General features: G+C 38.2%; 1 protein-coding gene across 1 annotated transcript in view; it reads left to right on the top strand.

The window, feature by feature from the left end:
- The window catches only part of GOLPH3 (golgi phosphoprotein 3), a 60,841-nt gene extending 48,929 nt beyond the window's left edge, over window positions 1-11,912 (top strand). Inside the window, exons 3-4 of the mRNA XM_025867436.2 lie at window positions 1,001-1,115; window positions 9,979-11,912. Coding sequence (XP_025723221.1) covers window positions 1,001-1,115; window positions 9,979-10,403 — 540 coding nt within the window. The 3' untranslated portion in view covers window positions 10,404-11,912. The remainder of the gene's footprint in view (window positions 1-1,000; window positions 1,116-9,978) is intronic.
- The last annotated feature ends 7,953 nt before the right edge of the window (window positions 11,913-19,865 follow it).

Below are 19,865 nucleotides of genomic sequence, written 5' to 3' on the forward strand. Positions count from 1 at the left end.
CTTAGCCAAGAACCCAGTGCTGGCTGCAGAAATCTAATACTTGGCTAAAGCAGTATATAGCATTTTCTTTTTTTTTTTTTTAAAGATTTTATTTATTTATTTGACAGAGAGCACAAGCTGGGAAAACAGCAGGCAGAGGGAGAGGGAGAAGCAGGCTCCCTGGTGAGCAAGGATCTCATAATGGGGCTCCATCCCAGGACCTTGGGATCATGACCTGACCTGAAGGCAGACGCTTAATTGATGAGCCACTCACATGCCCCTATAGCATTTTTTCCCCTCATTCCCTGGCTTTGTATTTTTCTACTTTTAGGTGGATTCTGTATCTTAGCTTTAAAAAGTTTTGTAGTGTTTAAAAATTTTGTTACCAAACCTATTGGTATTTCAGGGTTTCTGCTAGTTGCCACAATTTTGAAAAAAACTTTCTCACCCCTAAATTATGTTTCATATTTAAATCTTTATCTTTCATTGTGGTATAAGCTCTGAGGAGCCAAGTCTTACTGAATTTTTAATTCTGTTTGGTTAACCAGTTGTTTCAATAACATTGAAAAATTCATTTCTCCACTGCTCTAAAATGCCACCTTTATCATACTGAATTGAGTAAATAATTATATATAATTGAGTTTGTTTCCATAACTAATAAATGTTTAAAAAATGAATTTCTTGATTAAATAGCCCAAGGTTTAGCAATGAAAAGAATTAACAGTGAGTAAAAACTGTTCTAGCCTTTTGCTTTACTAATTCTTGCACAGTAACTTTATTTGCATTCATGATTGTGGCTAATCTGGTTAGGTTTAAATGTTGGATATCTTTTTTTTTTTTTTTTCAATGTTGGATTTCTTAATAGAGAATTAATTTAAAATCTGAACCTTGACACTACATGAACACACCAGGGACTTTAAGTATAATGAACTATTTGTATAATTGTTTAAGTTTTTCATTTAAAGAGATGGTCAGAAGAAAGAATTAGTGGATTATTTGATTCTTATTGCTTACATTTTAGGTGATCTGTAAGTCAGATGCTCCAACAGGGGATGTTCTTCTTGATGAAGCTCTAAAGCATGTTAAGGAGACTCAACCTCCAGAAACGGTCCAGAACTGGATTGAATTACTTAGTGGTAAGCTTTTGTGTATAAACTAAAAGCTGAATTCTGTTTAAAAGATTTTTGTAAAAGCTTAAAATTCTTTTGAGAGAAACTTTACACAAAATGGCCAAAAGCTTGTTTAGTTATATATAATAGGCAGACTTGAAAGTTATTAGTCACTGGATGGGGAAAATAGTGGTTTTAAAAATTTCACCCCCTCTTAATAAGACTGAGCAGATAGATGTTCAATGAAACATAATATTCTTCCTTAGAGCTTCCACCTTTTTAATCAAAATTACCTCATGCTACCTTACCACAGGGTAGACTAAGTTAAGCTGTGATAACAGACAACCCCCAAACCTCCGTCGCTTTAAACAACAGTTGACTTTTCACTCATGTTATAAGTAGTCACAGGCCACTTCATTCTCACTTTGGCAGCCAGGCAGGCAGATAGAGCTGCCACCGTCTGGAGCACTGTTTGTCACTGTCATAAAGGGAAGATGAGGATAGCCAATCATTCAGGCTTGGAAGTTTCTGTTCAGAAAGGACATGTGGTCCCGGTTTCATTGGTCAGAGCAAGTCATGTGGCCTCCCCTAACTTTAAGGAGACAGGAAAGTGCAGCGGTAGGAAGGAGAACCTGGAATACTTGGTTGACAGCACTGGTGACTGTTGCATTTACATTAAAGTTATTTGCATATTTGTCTAATCTAGATAGAGCGCCTTGAGTATAGGACCTAAGTGTAGAGTATAGGCCGAAAGTTCTCTTGCTCTTCCTCTTTACTGTTACATAAAACATGGCTTCTGTGTACATGTATTATTTCAGTTCATGTTCAAACATACTGCTCTTTAAATTTTAAAAGCATTTGGGTGTTGTTAGATTGGTGATTAACATGTCATTTTTTCTCACAGTTTTTTTAACTTACAGTTTCTAAAAACCCTAATATTCTCTCAGTAAAAGATTTTGAGTTTTGCATCTTTGTTTATTTAAAAATTGAATACACATATTCCATTCTTAGCTAATAGGCAACAGTGGCACTTTACACTTAGGGCAGTGTTCATTTTGTTTGTTACTGATAGAAAACAGACTTACTCACAAGGTAGTTTTGATGAATTTTGCAGTTTTTCTCTTTTGACCATCCTCTTGTAAATCTTCTAATAAAGGTTCTTTTTACTTCGATAAAGAGAACTTTAACTCAACCCTTTTTCCCCTTTGGTGCTGTGTCCAATTATAATTTCTTTTGCAGGAATCTTTTAAAATTAGTTTGCCCATTTGATCAGAGTTTGTTTGGTTAAAACTAGATTGCTTAGCACCTACCAATACTGTATGTCACATGGCCCAGCATGTTGTCAACCCTCTTTGAGTTAGCCTTCCACTTAATACCTGTTGGTGATACATGGCCATTTAACAGAGACTCAGTGAGGGCTTTAACGTTAACTCCATATGTTAAATATTAGCAAATATTTTTTCAGATAAAAGTAGAAGTGCTAAAAATTTCTCACTGTCCCTTGATAGATCATTTTGTACTTTTTCTGAAGATCACCTAAGCAATCTTTGGGTCATGCTCATGTTGGCCCATTACCACTTCTGATCGTGCAAATTGGAATTTGTAGTTACGTTCTCAGCTGGCTAAAGGCAGGGTTTTTCTAAGTTAACTTTTTGGCAGGTAGGTCAGAGTGGTGTTCTTTTATGGAATGTAGTTGGGTCTTGTGTTAATGTTATTGATACCCATTTTGGTACCACTTAGCACTGTGGAGATATTTTCAGACCCCTCTGTCCATCGGCAATCTCTGTACAAGTTTATGTCAGATGTGCTAATAGCACGTTGGGATTTGGTTTACTAATCTGTCTTAGACAACCAGATTTCCTTTGACAGTTTATGTATCTGTCATGCAAGTATGGCATGCAGGAAGGTTGACTTTCAACGTATAAGGTGGTTGTAACTGGTCCAGTACTTGATATAAATGCTAATTGAACCAAGTTGGGCTGTTGCACTGTTCTCACCTGATTGAAGAGCAAAAAGATGGCACAAGTCTGTAAGATTTTCTCAGAAGTATTTATACACTTAAGAGTTTGTGAAACAAAATCTTTGTCAAAAATTATCTCATGCTACTCTGTACTGGATAGGCTATGTTAAGCTGTGGAAACAAGCAACCCCAAAGCCTCAGAAGCCTTAGGACTTCTCACTCATGCTGTGAGTTGGTCACAGGCCACTTCGTTCTCAGTAAATGATTCTGAGTGTCCATTTGGATTGGGAATTCAGAGTGTCCATTTGAATTGGGAATTTGGATCAACTGCGAGGCTAATTGCTTAGAACAGTTTAAAAAAAAAAAGCAATATCCTGTGAAGTTTAGGATGGCCATCAGTGCTCGAATATCACCTGTAGCACCTTAGTCATGTGTTCCTGACATACATTAGGAATGACCTGTAATTTTAGCCTAAAGTAGGGAATTCAGAATGAGAGGAGAAAAACACATTTCTTTTAAATTAAGAAAGCATCTACTTCCCGCCTAATGAAAGTACTGATAGCTTGGTTGATTTTTCTTAAAAAAAAGCATTTTTTTGGCGGGGGGGGTAAAACATAACACTTACCACTTTGACTTTTTAAATGTTCAGTTTTGCAGCCAACTTGTTAAATTTTAAATTCTTAAAATGTTGCTTCCAGGTAATGATTAATATCAGATCCCAGTTATTGCAGCTTTACTGACATAGATGCTGTAAAACTTGAAGTCCTTCCTATACTGAAAGCATCCATCTTAAAGCCCATTTGGGGAACAATTGTGTATTTCCTTTTTTCTTTTAAGATTTTATTTATTTGTCAGGGAGAGACACAGCAAGAGAGGGAACACAAGCACTGGCAGGCAGAGGGAGAAGCAGGCTCCCCGCCGAGCAGGGAGCCTGATGCGGGACGCGATCCCAGAACATGACCTGAGCCGAAGGCAGATGCTTAACTAACTGAGCCACCCAGGTGTCCCAACAGTTGTGTATTTCTAATAATTTGATAACAGATTAGGTTTTAACAATATGGTTCTCTGAAAGTACAGTAGCTCAGAGAAAAGAAATCCTTGGGAGCTTTAGTCATTGGAAGAGGAAGCAGAACTTGAATTAGACGTTTGAAGGGTAAGAATGAGAGGAGATGGAAGGAAGTGCTCTTGTTCAGAGGGGCTAGAGAGAGTGGTAAAATTGGTGGGCCTGTCCTCATGCAGCTAAGTCTGGTATTGCTCCTCGCTTGTCAGGACTGTGGTCCTGTGCTGTATTGTTGGCGGATATGTGCCGAGGAGGCGAGAGTCTCTGCAGAAGAGAGCCTGTTGGTCTGGTGGTTTACCTGTGAGGCAGAGAAGATGCATGGGGGTGCCTAAGGTCTGACAGAGGGTTCTTTTTTACTTGAGGTGGCGGTACCCAGGGGTTCATATTACTATTATTTACACCGTACATTTGTACGTACTAAAACTACCAGTATATTTTAAGCATTTATATAATCTCATTAATTTAAAAAATAATAAATATACATATATTTGAGGCAAAGACTACTTACCGTTTTTTTTTTTTCCTACCATACTTACTGTTTTTAATTTTTGACTTTCGGAGATCTTGACATGTAGTTGATCAGTTTGGTCACAAGGTGTCACTAGACTGCAAAATTTATGAACAAAGCTGCTTTTGGTTTTGTAACACATGTCAAGGAATATCGAAGTTTTTTTGCAGCAAAAATCATTAAGGTACCTCTCAGTATGTCATTTTCACGGAAGTAATTATTGGGCAGTGGACGTAAATAACCTTTTCTTCTCTGTATGTACTTCTCACCATTTCCTTTACAAAAAAGTGAACTACAGATACATTCTATACATTTTAATTTGCTTGTATAACTTATAAAATCTTTTCACATTAAGAATAATTTAGGAGCTGATGAATAACAATATGGACCACAGTAACATCTTTTAATCCTAGAGTTTTAAACACTTAAGTAATCATGCATTTATTACAAAGTATTTAAAAGGTATCTGATATTCTGCTTAAATTGAAGCAGCTAAATCTTTAGTAGCTGTGATAGTTTAAACATTTATTGTATATTCACTCATCCAGCTACCCCCCATCCCAATTTATACTGGTGTCTTAAGTGTGCTAATTTCAGGGGTGACTTTATTCTTTTGATTTAGCTTAATTTATTATTATTTTTTAAAACAAAAGGCAGAAATGTCAGGACACCAAGACACTTTCACCACTCAGTTATTTCATTGTACCTTTTTTGGGGGTGTCAAGAATAGTATTAAACAACATTTGCATTTTACCCGCACTGTTTCAGCCTTCTGCATGTGAGATTTCTTCATTTTTTTCAAATATCTGAGGAGGTCTGAATAACATTTGTACTGGAGTGAGCAGGTGAGATTTGCCCCCTTTGAGGGAGTTGCTGCAAAGGGGGATGATGTCCGAGCCCCTTTTTATTACTTCCTTTGGGGCAGAAACTATAGCCCATAAGAAGGTCCACTCATAAATGGAACACCTTATTTGAAGGTGGGCCTGTGTTTAGGCTCTTCTCATTTTTAGTAGCAACACTAAATTGTACCATATTTTGGAATTGAGAAATTTCTCATAGGAATTTTGTAACCAGTATTTTGTTCCATTGGTTGTAATATATAAGATTTAATTGTGAATAAAGTAGGCAAACCTTAGTATGACTTAGGCACAATAAACAGTAAATTATAAACTGCTAATCCCATTCACTTCCCATGAGAAAAGAAAATCATTGTGTAGCAGCATTAGAGGGATTTTGTGTTTTTAGGTCTGCAAAGAGGTGCTTAACTGTGGACTTCTCAGAGTAATCCTGATCCTCCCCCCCACCCCCCATTTTTTGAACTAGATAGCCAAGATATTCTCTGAGGCATGCAATACCCTTCTGTTTGACTAGTGAGTTGCCAGGGAAAAGTACCACTTTGATAATTGACAAATTTTTATAAGCATAGTTAGTTAATTTTAAAGTTGAACTGTTATTTATGGGCTTCTGCATAAATTTGGCTATTGATTATTTTATGTTTATTTTAATTTCCAAAAGTCAGAAGAAGGTCAGAAAACACAACCTAGCCAATTCTAGCCTAGTGTATTAGGCTGCCTACCACAAGCCAATGATAATAGAAAACACAAACCCCAGACTGTCTGGTGAAAGGTACAGCAGGCAGGCACTTGTTGGGGAGATAATGGGTTGGTACAAACTTAAAAAGTGGAAATTGTAGCACCTGTGAAAGATGTGTGACTCCATTCCAGGGCTCATTAGATTCTGCATATAATTGTTGCCTAGCCACTCTATTGTTTCTTTTGCCTGTAATGCAGGCTCCTCTTTTCTTTCCTTTTTTCTTTTCTTTCCTTTCCTTTCCTTTCCTTTTTCCTTTCCTTTCCTTTCCTTTCCTTTCCTTTCCCTTTTTTTCTTTTCTTTCTCTCTGTCTCTCCCTCCTTCCTATTTATTTATTTGAGGGAGAGAGTGAGAGTACGGGGGAGGAGGGGCAGTGGGAGAAGCAGACTCCCCGTTGAGGAGGGAGCCTGACACCATGAGGCTTGATCCCAGGACCGTGATGATGACCGGAGCTGAAGGTGCACACTCAACCTACTGAACCACTGAGGCGCCCCTCCGCTTTCTTTCATAGGCTGTTGATTCCTGAGGGACTCAAGATTTAGTTTGACAGTTCTTTCTCCTGTAACTCCATAGAAATCCCCCTACATCAAACCCAAATAATTTCTTACTCCCTCTGGGCTCCTTGTTACACAGTTTTTATGATCCTACGCATCTTATTCTTGCTAGGATAATTATATTATGGATGTTTCTTTTATACCCGATTAAGAAGTTTTTCAGAGTTAGAACTGTCTTATGTTTGTATTCTTAGTATCTAATAATTTAGGCATTTAAGTCTTTCTGTCAGAGTGTCAGAGTGCTGATTCTGCACATAATAGCTAACATTTGTTGAGTGTTAACTGCGTACCAGGCTCTGTTCTAAGAACTTGATATGTCTTTAGCTCATTTAATCCTCCCTGATGAGGTGGGTAGAGTTGTTATCTTGACTTTACAGATGAGGAATGGAGAAGTTAAGAAACCTTGCCTAGGGTCGCACAGCTAGAAAATGACCAAGGTAGAATTCACATCTAACCAGTCTGGCTCCAGAGCTTGCCTGTTACAACCGGTTATGCGATAGTGCTTCATCAAGTAACTTTTAATCATTTCCCTTACATTAAACGTAGGTATGGGCTTGTTTAACACTAGAAATTGCAATAAGTAGAATTTCATTTATTATTGAGTTACATTTTTCTTTTTTATGATTAGGTTTTAAAATCTAATAGGGCCCCAAATACATTACTTTTCCTTTTTAAGGTTACCAAGGAAATTGAATGCAGTGATCATTTTTCTTTTGTGGACGCTGATTTGCTAGGGTTTTTATGGAAAATACTGTTATTACTGTTTAATGCAGGAAGTGACTTCAATTTACTGATAATTCATGGTACCAACCTTTCGTTATTTGACAGTTTTCTTTCAAGTCCCTAGTTTTACAGAGTGAATCACAAAATGCAAAATGGTACTTCCAGATCATTTATTCTGTTTTTTTTAAAGATTTATTTATTTATTTAGAGACACAGCGAGAGAGGGAACACAAGCAGGGGGAGTGGGAGAGGGAGAAGTGGACTCCCCACTGAGCAAGGGAGCCCGATGCGGGGCTCGATCCCAGGACCCTGGGATCATGACCTGAGCTGAAGGCAGACACTTATGACTGAGCCACCCAGGTGCCCCTCAGATCATTTATTCTTTGAGAAAAATAGCTGTTATTTTCTCTTCATTGCAATCATGTTTTCCTTTAAATTATTTAGATATTTATAATAGCTGTTTTAAAATCTTTGCTAATTCCCTCATATAGCCATTTCTGGGTCATGTCTGATTTGGTTCACTCTTGCTGTTTAATTTCCCCCCCTTGGTTTGGGTCACAATTTTACAGGGCTACTAATTTTTATTCGTTGCTGGACATTGTGCATGCTACGTTGTTGAGTGCTGGATTCTGTTGTTTTTCTTTAAAGAGTGTTGAAATTTGTTTTGGTAGGCAATTAAGTTACTTGTGGATCACTTTGTTTTTAAGCTTTATTGGGCCAGGTCTAGAACAGTCTTTTCTCAAGTACTAGTTTAGGCCTACTGCTAAGGTGTGATCCTTCTGGAGTCCCTTCTGAATGTCCTGGGTGTTCAGTGAGATCTTTCTACTCAGTTTGCTTGGCACTCAAATTTGCCCCAGCCCCATGTGAACCCTTAGAATTGTTCAGCTTACAGCTTTCGGTAGTTTTTCTTTGCCTAGTTTTGCAGAGTTTTTCACCTTAACTTGTGTGGCATTGTTTTCAGGCATACTCGGAGGAACACCGTACGGATTTCTAGAGCTCTTGTTCTTCATAGCTCCCTCTTCCAGTACTCTGCCTTTGTATTTCAGCTGCCTTAGCTTCCTGGAACTCTGGTCTCTACCTTTTTAAATTTTTAAATTTAAATAAAAAAATTTTATTTCTGCCTGTTTAAACACAGTGTTACTCCTGTGGTCTGTTTGAGGTCTTCTCTCCTGCTTTGCTGCCTGGGATGCACCTTTAGATAGTAAGCTTGGGTAGTAGTATGGCTCACTTAGGTTTCACTCAAGGGTCACCACTTAGGACTGCCTTTTGACTAGCACTGGAAAACAGTTGTTTATTATATTTTATCTGGGTTTCTATTTGTGTAAGGTCAGAGGGTCTAATTGTTTTAAAAGTCCGGGACTGATTACTCTTACCATATCCCCATATTCTTTAGTGTTAAGTCATGGTAAAATACTCTTTTTATGGCCAACTGAATAGTAATATATTTCAAGATAGCACTGTTCACTAGAACTTTCTATGATGATGGAAATGTTCTATTTCTGTGCTGTCCAATCAGTAGACACTAGCCATACATGGCTGTTGAGCATTTTGAAACATGGCTAGTACAACTGAGGAACTGAATTTTTTATTAATTTAAATTTCTTAGTGGTTAGTGGTTAGACAGTATAGTTTATTTTCTCTCAATATTGTAAAATTTCAACCTTATAGCTTTTGCCTATAATGAAAGTGTCTGTGGTTGATCTTTAACGTGTTCCAGTTTAGAGAATTGCTGTAGTATTTTTTTCAAATTAAAAAAAATACACGTTCTTTGGAGATCATTTGGAAAATACAGAAAGTACAAAAAAGAAAATTTGTCACACATAATCCCAAAGAAAACCAAGGTTAGTATTTTGATATATTCCTTTCTAGTCTTCTATAGAAAAAAAAAATTATCTTGGTGAAAATTGTTTGGTTTTATTTTAAATATTTCTGTTTTGAAAGGAAATGTGCATAGGTGACAAGATTAAAATGGTGAAATGTTTTGCCCTTCTAGAATTAGCTTTATATTATTTGTCATCAGAGAATAGAATTGTCTAAATAGGCTTTCCTAGCTTTGTAGGCCAGGTATATGTAGCAGTTTCTGGAATAGCATATTAATCAGGAAACTTTTTTTTTTCTTTTCTTTATTTGTCACACATTGGTGTTTAGGTACAAAAGAAACCTTTTGCAGTGGTTGTTTTTTGACAACAGCTGGAGAGGAAAATATATTTAATATTTAGCTCATTTTCACGTTAGGATAACTGGTTTGAAGACTGCTTTCAGTTTGGTCCTTTAAGTAACTGTTGAGCCTGAAAATGTGCCAAGTGCTTAGAATCCAAAGGCCTGGCCCTCAAGGGGTTCATGGTTTAGTTGGCAAGAAAAATACTTGGATTTTTTTCTATTTCTTTAGAGGGGGGGTAAAACCCCAAATTTTATTGTTTATTTTAATAGTACATTTTATAAAATTAGCAGAGATAATACCGAATCATTTCTAACTTCTGAAATCTTTTGCTTAGGTGAGACATGGAATCCATTAAAATTGCATTATCAGTTAAGAAATGTGCGGGAACGGTTAGCTAAAAACCTGGTGGAGAAGGGCGTGTTGACAACAGAGAAACAGAACTTCCTACTTTTTGACATGACGACACATCCCCTCACCAACAACAATATTAAGCAGCGCCTCATCAAGAAGGTACAGGAAGCTGTTCTTGACAAATGGGTGAATGACCCTCACCGCATGGACAAGCGCTTGCTGGCCCTCATCTACCTAGCGCACGCCTCCGATGTCCTGGAGAATGCTTTTGCTCCCCTTCTGGACGAGCAGTATGATTTAGCCACCAAGAGAGTACGGCAGCTCCTTGACTTAGATCCTGAAGTGGAATGTCTGAAGGCCAACACCAGTGAGGTCCTGTGGGCAGTGGTGGCCGCGTTCACCAAGTGACGGCTCAGAATGAGGTGTTCTCCTTTCTCTCATGTAAACCAGTAGTTTTTCTTCTATTGACTTCTGGTTTTCGGCAATTTGTACTTTCCACACTGTAATTGGCTTTTGTTTTATGAAATGGTGGATGGCTTTTTCTTTTTTGTATGTATGCAGGATTCTGCTGGTACGAGAGGCCTTCCTCTTTTCTGTTTTAAAAAAAAGTTTTACTGCCATATTGGCAGTCCATTCCTTGTTGCCATTCTCACTTTTAACCTGTTTTGGGTTGCTGGGATGCCTTGACTTTCAAAGTAACCCCAGTCTCCTCACACGCACATCTTTTGGATTACCTCAGGTTGAGTTTTTTCCCACATGTGCATGTGTTATATCTAGCATTCTGCCTACGATTCAGACAGAAGTCACAAAAAGGCCTTTAACTCACCAAAGGTAAATATCTGTATCTATTAGGACATTTTATACATAGACCTCATTTGAGATGTGTACTTAGCAAATTATTTTTAAATTGAAACAACACAGTAAATAATATAAAATGCCCCTTGGATTTTGTTTCCCATGTAAATCTATTGTATTATTACACTTGTTGTAATTTTAGCTATTAAATCATAAAGGTCCAGTTGTTTCACAAAGCCAGTTTGGGATGGGCTGCATTCCAGTTATGCTGTGTATATAGTTTGAATTAAATACACGTTGCCCCTTCTGGCCACGCCTGCCTCCATCTTAGTATTTTGCAAGATTTAATTAGTTGTACACCTGGTGCCCCTCATTTGCTTCAGTCAATATTATTTGATGACAAAACAGACCTCTCATCATTGAAGGAAAGAGAAAAGATGTGTCTGATTGGTCCCAAGAGTTCTTGAGCTGTGCGATTCATGGTACTCTTTGCCTGTGCGTCTCCTTTTGGAATTGTTTTTGGTCTTAACTGTTTTTTATAATTTCTGTAGGGAAGAGGCTTGTGACCAGTACTAATCTTGAGTACAGTTTTTTCTTTTTCTGTCCACAGGTAAATTAATGTCTGCTCTTAAATGTCATTTATCTACTCACACTTTCTTAGGGGGAAAAAAAAATCAAATGTCAATTTTAGCAGATGTTGCATGTAAATTGTTAGCAGGTAACGACTACAACTCAGATGATTAAGAATTTTGTAACAGAAAGCTCTGCTGTGTTTTAATTTTTATATACAATTATGATGATTAGCACATTGTAAGAATATAAACCTTTGCTTTTTAAAGTTTATTTTTACTATTTCTTTATCACTGTTTATGGTATCAGCATTGGTTTCATAATGTAAATACTATATATTGAACAAATTAAATGTCAAATTTTTTATTACCATAGTTCATGTTAATAGTGGGGCTTTCAGGTGTTTAGAGATTTTTTTGGTTAACATTCAATGCAAAAGTACTAGATGGTGTATAACTTTAGAGTTGAATTTTAAGGGATTCCTTAATATGTATACTATCTTTTTATCTGAAGTAATAAATAAACTATGATCTTGAAAGTGCCTGAATCATAGCAAGCATGTCATTTGTATTTTTGTATTCTACCGTAGTTTTCTTTCTTAATTTTTACTTAGTATATACGTGTGGTAATATTTCAAAATAGTGCAGGGCTAGCAAACTTTTTCTTGTAGGACTGCATAGTAAATACTTGGGCTTTGTGAGCCATATGTGATATCACAACTGCTCAGCTCTGTTGAATGAGAGTTGTCATAGACAATACAAATAAATGGGTGAGGCTGTGTTCCAGTAAAATTTTATTTACAAAAACAGATAGCTGGCTATTGGTAATAGTTTTCCAGGCTCTTTTTTTTTTTTTTTAAATGAACATATAAAGTATTGTTTCAGGGGTACAGGTCTGTGATTCATCAGTCTTACACAATTCATAGCACTCACCATAGCACATACCCTCCCCAGTGTCCATCACCCAGTTACCCCATCCCTCCCACCCCACCTCCACTCCAGCATCCCTCAGTTTGTTTTCTGAGGTTAAGAGTTTCTTATGGTTTGTCTCCCTCTCTGGTTTCATCTTGTTTCATTTTTCCTTCCCTGCCCCTATGATCCTCTGTCTTGTTTCTCAAATTCCACATATCAGTGAGATCATATGATACTTGTCTTTCCCTGATTGACTTATTTCACTTAGCATAATACTCTCTAGTTCTATCCACGTTGTGGCAAATGGCAAGATTTCATTTTTGATGGCTGCATAATATTCCATTGTGTGTGTGTGTGTGTGTGTGTGTGTGTGTGTGTGTGTGTGTGTGTACATACACACTTCTTTAATCCATTCATCTGTTGATAGACATCTTGACTCTTTCCATAGTTTGGCTATTGTGGACATTGCTGCTATAAACATCGAGGTGTATATACTCCTTTGGATCCCTACATTTGTATCTTTGGGGTAAATACCCAGTAGTGCAATTGCTGGGTCATATGGTAGCTCTATTTTCAACTTTTTGAAGACCCTCCATACTGTTTTCCAGAGGGCTGCACCAGCTTGCATTCCCACCAGCAGTGTAGGAGGGTTCCCCTTTCTCTGCATCCTCGCCAACATCTGTCATTTCCTGACCTGTTAATTTTAGCCATTATGACTGGTATGAGGTGGTATCTCATTGAGGTTTTGATTTGTATTTCCCTGATGCCAAATGATGTTGAGCACTTTTTCATGTGTCTTGGCCATTTGGATGTCTTCTTTGCAGAAATGTTCATGTCTTTTTCCCATTTCTTGATTGGATTATTTGTTTTTTTGGGTGTTGAGTTTGATAAGTTCTTTATAGATTTTGGATACTAGCCCTTTATCTGATATGTCATTTGCAAATAAGCTTATTTTTTTTCATAATCTCTATATCCACCGTGGGGCTTGAACTTCAGGACCCTGAGATCAAGAGTTGTAGGCTCTTCCAACTGAGCCAGCCAGGTGCCCCCTTGCCAGGCTTTGATTTTAATACATGGAAAAAGTCAGATTTTCTATCTTTTAAAATAACCTCCTTTACCTCCAAAAATGACACTACTGGTGGAAATTAAGTATGGAAACTTAATTTATTATTTCTTTTCATAAAGTGACTACTTAACTGATAACTGATTTTATCCTGGAATTTCTTTTCAGGTGAAGATTTACTGTTTTTCCCTTGAAAAGATTTTAGAAGTGAGGTAATGGATGTTTTTGTAAAGAATTCTTCACTTCATCACCATCATCTCTATTCTCAAGCAAGGGGGAAAGGGCCTTGCCCGAACTTCTGTCAGTGTTTGTTTCAGAGCCGACTGCCTGACCAGTTCCTACCTGTGAGTGGCCCCAGCTTCAGTACATGTTTCTATGGCCAGAGGAGAGGAAAAGTAGTATGATCTGGAGGTGGGGGGTGTTACCTAGAACTCTTTCTCCTGTAAAATGCTACTGCTTACAGTCATCTTTAAAGGAGAAATGGTAGGACCTCATGGAAATAATTGTGCTGTGTGGTAGGAGCAGTTTTTCTACAGGTTTATGCCACTTTGAACCAAGAATCAGGCAGTGAATTTTAATATAATAAAACTTACATAAAAGTCTTTTGTGTAAAAAACCTTATTTTTGAATTCTTCATGTATTATTTAATTGTTGAGTGTCCCTTAAAATAACCTGATCTTTAAGTGTTCTAACCTGATCTGTAACAATGCTTCAACAGAAAGGAGAAAGAAGACTAACTGAATGTACACTCTGTGTCTAGAAAAGTAGTCTATACCTTGTTTTGACCCCCCCCCAAGCCCCAATTACTGTTTTCATTTAATGAAGAATAAGCTTGGAGAGGATATTTGCCCAGTCTCACATTACCTGGTAAGTGTTTGAACTTTTAACCCCGAGTGATTGAATAGTACAATTTTTCCTTTCAAAATTTTGGCACTAGGAGAGGACTTCTTTTCTCTAACAAAGACAAAAACAGAATGGCAGGCATGCAAAGAATTCTCGTGGTACAGAATTCTCTATTATCTTGGTATAATTTCTATAAATTATCTTTTGGGGATGAAAAAGTTGGCCAATTCTGTATGTTCTTAGAAGAAAGAAACATTGTCGGATGTAGGCCAAGAAAGCACTTGACCTGCTGAAGCAGGATTGCCCAGTGGTCTCAGACACATTCCATCATTCAGTTCTTACTGTTGTTTGTGAACAGATGGACGCACCTCTGAATTTGGTTAACACCCAAAGGAAAGTGAAAGGGGCTGGTATTTGGTTTAGTGGCAATCTAGGACCAATAAGTAATGACATTCAGCCTGATGATGACAAGGGCCCATGACTGCCGGACATGGCTATTCTTGCCCCAGGAACATGGAAACCAGTAGTCACAAGTCTGTGTGAGGTATTTACTTTATGACGTTTAATCCCAACTTTATGGCCTCCATCTTGTATTAACGTATTAAATGTATTTACAGATCATGTTGCTCCATTTCACTTTCATCCAGATCAAGATGACTGTGACAACCTGAGGTAATTTCCAATTCATTGCAGCCCACTGAGTCTCAGGACAACATCCCTGGCTTTTAACAGATTTTGCACAAATTTCCTGTATTCTTTAACAATACCAATAAGGTAGTGGTATTAATGTCATAACCTTGCAGGCAACCTTTAAAAGAGTCTGGATGGTAACATAGTTAAATTGATGTGCATACCTTCTCAGCCCAATGTTAGAAGTTACTCCCGGTAGACCAGTGGTGTAGTTACTCCCACGAGCATCATATGGGAATATGCAATTTTCTTTTTTCACTTATGTTGTGGAGAGCTTTCAGAATAAGCACACATCATTCTTAGCATTTTTGGCTTCATTGTATAACTTTTCCCATTAATGAACATTTGGATTATTCTTGTGTTTATAATTACTACAAACAGTATTGTATGTTTTTGTATATATGTCTTTATATTTGGTTTCTGTAGGAGGAATTCGTAAAAGTGGATTTCCTCAAAGAGTATGCCTTGAAAATGTAAAAGATAAAACCAGTTTGATTTCTAAGATTCATGTTAACCTACATTTCTACCAATAATGGGAATGCTGGTTTCTTTATACCTTAGTACTCTAGAGGGTATCATCAATTCTGGGCTTTGCCAAGCTAATAATGATTAAATTATTTTAACTATTGAGGGGTTATCATTTACTATCTTTATTGGTAATTTGTATTTTTTTTCCGGTGAGTTACTTGTTCATGTTCTTCATTCTTTTTCTAATGGGCATTGACTTATTTTTTGTATTGATTCATCAGGACTTTCCATATATTACGGATATTAACCCTGTGTCTGTGATGCAGTTGGTTTTTCCCAGTCTTTGGAGTTGGTATATGGTAAGGCCTTTTTGTTTGTTTGTTTGTTTTTAACAGTTTGGAAAATGTATAATGTAGTGCTCGAGCGTGGAAGCAGGCTCGCCAACAAGCAGGGAGCCCGATGTGGGGCTCGATCCCAGGACCCCGGGATCATGACCTGAGTCGGAGGTAGACGCTTAACTGACTGAGCCACCCAGGTGCCCCTTCTGATTTCATTTTATCTTATATTTTATGTCACTTTCTTGATGTCTTTTAATTCGTTTTGAGGTGTGCAGTTATACTTTTCACTGGTTTCCTGAGCACGTCTTTCTGGTGTGCTTTGTTGTCTGTAGGGATTGTATTTGCTGCTCAGGTGCTTTTTTCTTATAATAATGTTGTGTGGGATTTTACCTAGATTATCTTCTATTGCCTATTTTTATATGAAATTAGTTTTGCTGTTCTTTTACAAGGGATGTGGGTCAGGGCAGCTTTTCTAACTGTATTTATTCTCTTCTGTTTGGACGGCATCTAAAGAAATAGGGCAGCTTGCTTTCTGAGATGTCTCTGCTCCCCTGTTGGTTACGTTGCTTATGGTGCTGTGTCCTTGGCAGTCAGATGCCCTGTTGCTTCCTCTGCTTTCCTTGCACAGATCCCAATACCAGATCGATCTTGTTGTTAGTAGTTTGTCCCTGCCTGTTGGTATAGGTTTGTGGGGGTACTTTCATACCTGGTTTGGTTGTAGATGTTTACCATGGTTTTTCCATCCTGGTTGCTATGCGTGTGTGTGGTGGTAGCAGTGAGCAGAGAATGGGTGGGGTGTGAGGAGATTAAAAGACTATCACTGTTCTGCCATCTTGCCTGAATCTGCTGGGATTAGCCCCTAGGTTCTCTTTTGGATGTAGTCTGGTTAAATTACGAGTCTGTTGTTTTATAGCTTCTGAATTCAGTCTCCTATTCACCTTATGATTAAAAAAATACAGTATGATGCAGACTTTAAAAAAGTATTTATTGATGTCTTTCATAATTTTTTTTCTTCTTGGTCCTAATGAAATGAGCGATATTTTTAAAGATTTTATTTGAGAGAGAGAGTGCATGAGCGGAGGTGGGGGGCAGAAAGAGAGGGACAAGCTGACTCCCCTCTGAGCGCAGAGCCCGATGGTGGGGCTCGATGATTTCTTAATTTCATACCATTTATATACTGGAATAAACATCATTTAGGCTTGGTATTTTCTTTAATGCATTGCTGGATTCTACTGTCTAACATTTCATCAGGATTTTTATTTTATTTATGAATATGCTTTGCCCATTTTCATTATATTCTAAACATTTTTCAAGTTCATCTTCAGTGTCACTGACTTGGGTTCCTGCAATTTGATTTGACTTGATGCATCTGATATGGCTTTAGTTTGGTAAGGTGGTCTCTTCAGTTTCTGTTCTTAGTTCTACCAGATCCATATTAATCTCACCTGATTTTATTTCTTCTTTGATCTTACGTTTCTTAGAAGCTACGTTCTCTTTAATTACATTGAGAATACGAAACAGTTTATAATTTTCTTCTGATACCCACGGTAGCCCTCCACATTGTATTTTTTTGATCTGCCTTTTGCATATTCCCTTTCAGCATCCTCCCTCCACCTTTTCCAGTTCTGTCTTCATGAGGAGGACCTTTGTTGAACCAAGTTGTTTATGGCAGGGAGCGGGGGGGAGGGTTTTATCTAAGCCTGCTCTTTGCCCAGGATCGGTTAGTAGTGGATATATTAGATCTCTGTGCTTAAGTATGTTCAGTTCATCCTCTAGGATGAGAGAGGAAAGTTGGATAGCAGCCAGTTTTAAGATTCTATTTTAGAGCAAGAGCATGAGAGAAAGTGCAAGCGGGAGGGGAGGAGCCGAGGGAGAGGGACAAGCCTACTCCTGAGCCGACTCATGAGCCCGATGCAGGGCTTGATCTCGCAGTCCTGAGATCGTGGTTTGAGCCAAAATCAAGAGGTGGATGCTTAACTGACTCTGCCACCCAGGCGCCCCCAGCAGCCAATTGTAATCTTGTTTCAGATAGCTGTTTTGGGGGGATTGGGAGGAGGCTGTGGTGGTACTTGCTGTAGCCTTTACGGGGTGGGTGAGTTGCGGCAGCTAAACTCTTACTGAATTAGTTGAGCCCTTTTGTGGTAAGGTCCTATCTGGCAGGGACTCCCCTCAGACCATTCCTTGCGTGTTACTCCTCTGCCTGCCTAGGCTGACCCAGGTACCTGGAAAAATTAAAACAATCCCTCCTCTTCAACCTCACCCTCCCTATCATTCTGAGGAGTGTTAAGGGCTCCAATTATGGGTGCTTCCTGCTTTTTCTGGGGCCCACTTTCTCTTGTAATCCCCTTTCTCCGAGTTAAGACTTTTGGTGGCATTCTTCAGAACTCTAATTTCATACGTCCTTTGCTTTCTCTCACTTAGAATTGTGTCCTATTTCATTGTTTTTTAGTTTGGTCTTGGATCTTACTGTACCTGGTATGTAGTCTCCAACATGCATAGAATGGGCTGTTTCTATATTGCATTAAAACACCAGTTTCCCTCTTTGTATTTGGGTTTTAGAAGAGTTAATGTGAACAAATAAGCTCACTCTCTCCCAGAAGTAGTTCTACCCAAGTAGGAGTGAGCCGGTCAGAATCTTACTTTTGGGGTATATGTGGAAAAAGGCAGGCAGCAGCTGGTATGTCCACAGAAATTCTGTGATACAGAGGCCAAAATTAGGACAAAATGGCATTCATAAGGTTTCTAAGAAAAGGTATGAAGAGTTGGAGGATAAGGCCACCAACTGGTAGGAGAAGTGCTTCTGTAGAAGACCCACATACAGCAAGGGAGTCTTATCAGCGGAGGGCACTGAGTGAACACCCATGAACCCCATTGTTCCTCCAGTCTCAGAGGCCTGGTCACATGCTGAGTCCCATTCTTAGATTTCTGTGAGATGCCATCTTCTTTCTTGTGCTAATCTAGGTTGGTGTCTGCATCATAAAATCAGAAGAGCCTAAGTAAACTAGATGCTTTTTATTTTTATGAAGGAGGATCCCAGGTCCACCCGAGCATGTGGTAGGAGGAGGTGAGTAGGTAGCGGTTTTGAGAGAAATGAGGAATTGTAGTCATTATAAACAAGTGAGAGAAAAAACTGACAAACAATTGCGGAGTAGCACGGGGAGTTCAGTTGTGGCTGGAAACCAGGAATTTCTAGCAGCATTATTCTGTGTGGTTGTAAGATTTTCTCTAGGAATAGGCGTGTAGGAACCAACTGGCTAGTTGGAAGGAAGATCCCTGATTAGCTGGGACGAGGGTGAGGAGTCTGGGCTGGGTGGAGCTTGTGCTGTACCATGGGTCTAGTCTGAACAGAGTAGAAATGAAAGGGTGGGGGTCTGATGGGGAGAAGACGGACAGTTGTCAGGGGATTAGAGGGCTTGCTGAAACAGAAGACTTAAGTAGTAGTGGGAGGAAGGGGGGGGTGTAAAATCCAGAAGGTGAGGAAGTTGCAAAGGCATGGGATGTTTAAGATTTCAGGAGGTGGAACGGCTTTCAGTTGTGCCAGATCCTTAGTGTGGCCCTGTAAGAGTTGTTGATTTTCTGTTGCTTTTTGACTGCTCACCCATTGATGTAATAATTTGGGTAATAAACATTTCTTATCTTGAGATTTTACAAGGTTACTTTATAGGTGGCAGAATTAAAAAAAAAACAAGTAGTAAGCAGAGTGTTTATTTTTTAAAATTACTTAAAAAAGGTTGTTTACAGAGATGTGGATTTACATAACTTGGCGACAACATTTTAAAAATGTACAGGCTATTTCATATTATTGCACTTACTCTTCAATAATATATAAGGCATTTTATTTTACATAAATAAAGGATAATGTAGAATATCATACAACAGGTGTGGTGCCAATTAAGTCAACCATAAAATTAAATGAGATGTGTTTTGGAGGACAGAAATGCAACCCAACCTACTTCAACCTTCACAGAATAGCCTTGCAATTACAGTTTACTTGTTATAACACATATTTACCCTCATAGCTTATTGTGGATGACTGATTAATTAGAAAACCAAAACAATGACATTTTTTAGTAGGATAATATAATACCATTAGTGCTCACTTCAGGAAGTGTGGGAATTAGACTAATTAGAAATACTAGTCATGCCTTGAACATTGAAGACAAATAAGTAGCTTTCTATCTTAGGGTCAGAG

Source organism: Callorhinus ursinus, unplaced genomic scaffold (assembly GCF_003265705.2).
Source record: "Callorhinus ursinus isolate GAN/ISIS: 27379988/994484 unplaced genomic scaffold, GSC_fseal_2.0 scaffold3, whole genome shotgun sequence".
NCBI lineage: Eukaryota > Metazoa > Chordata > Mammalia > Carnivora > Otariidae > Callorhinus > Callorhinus ursinus.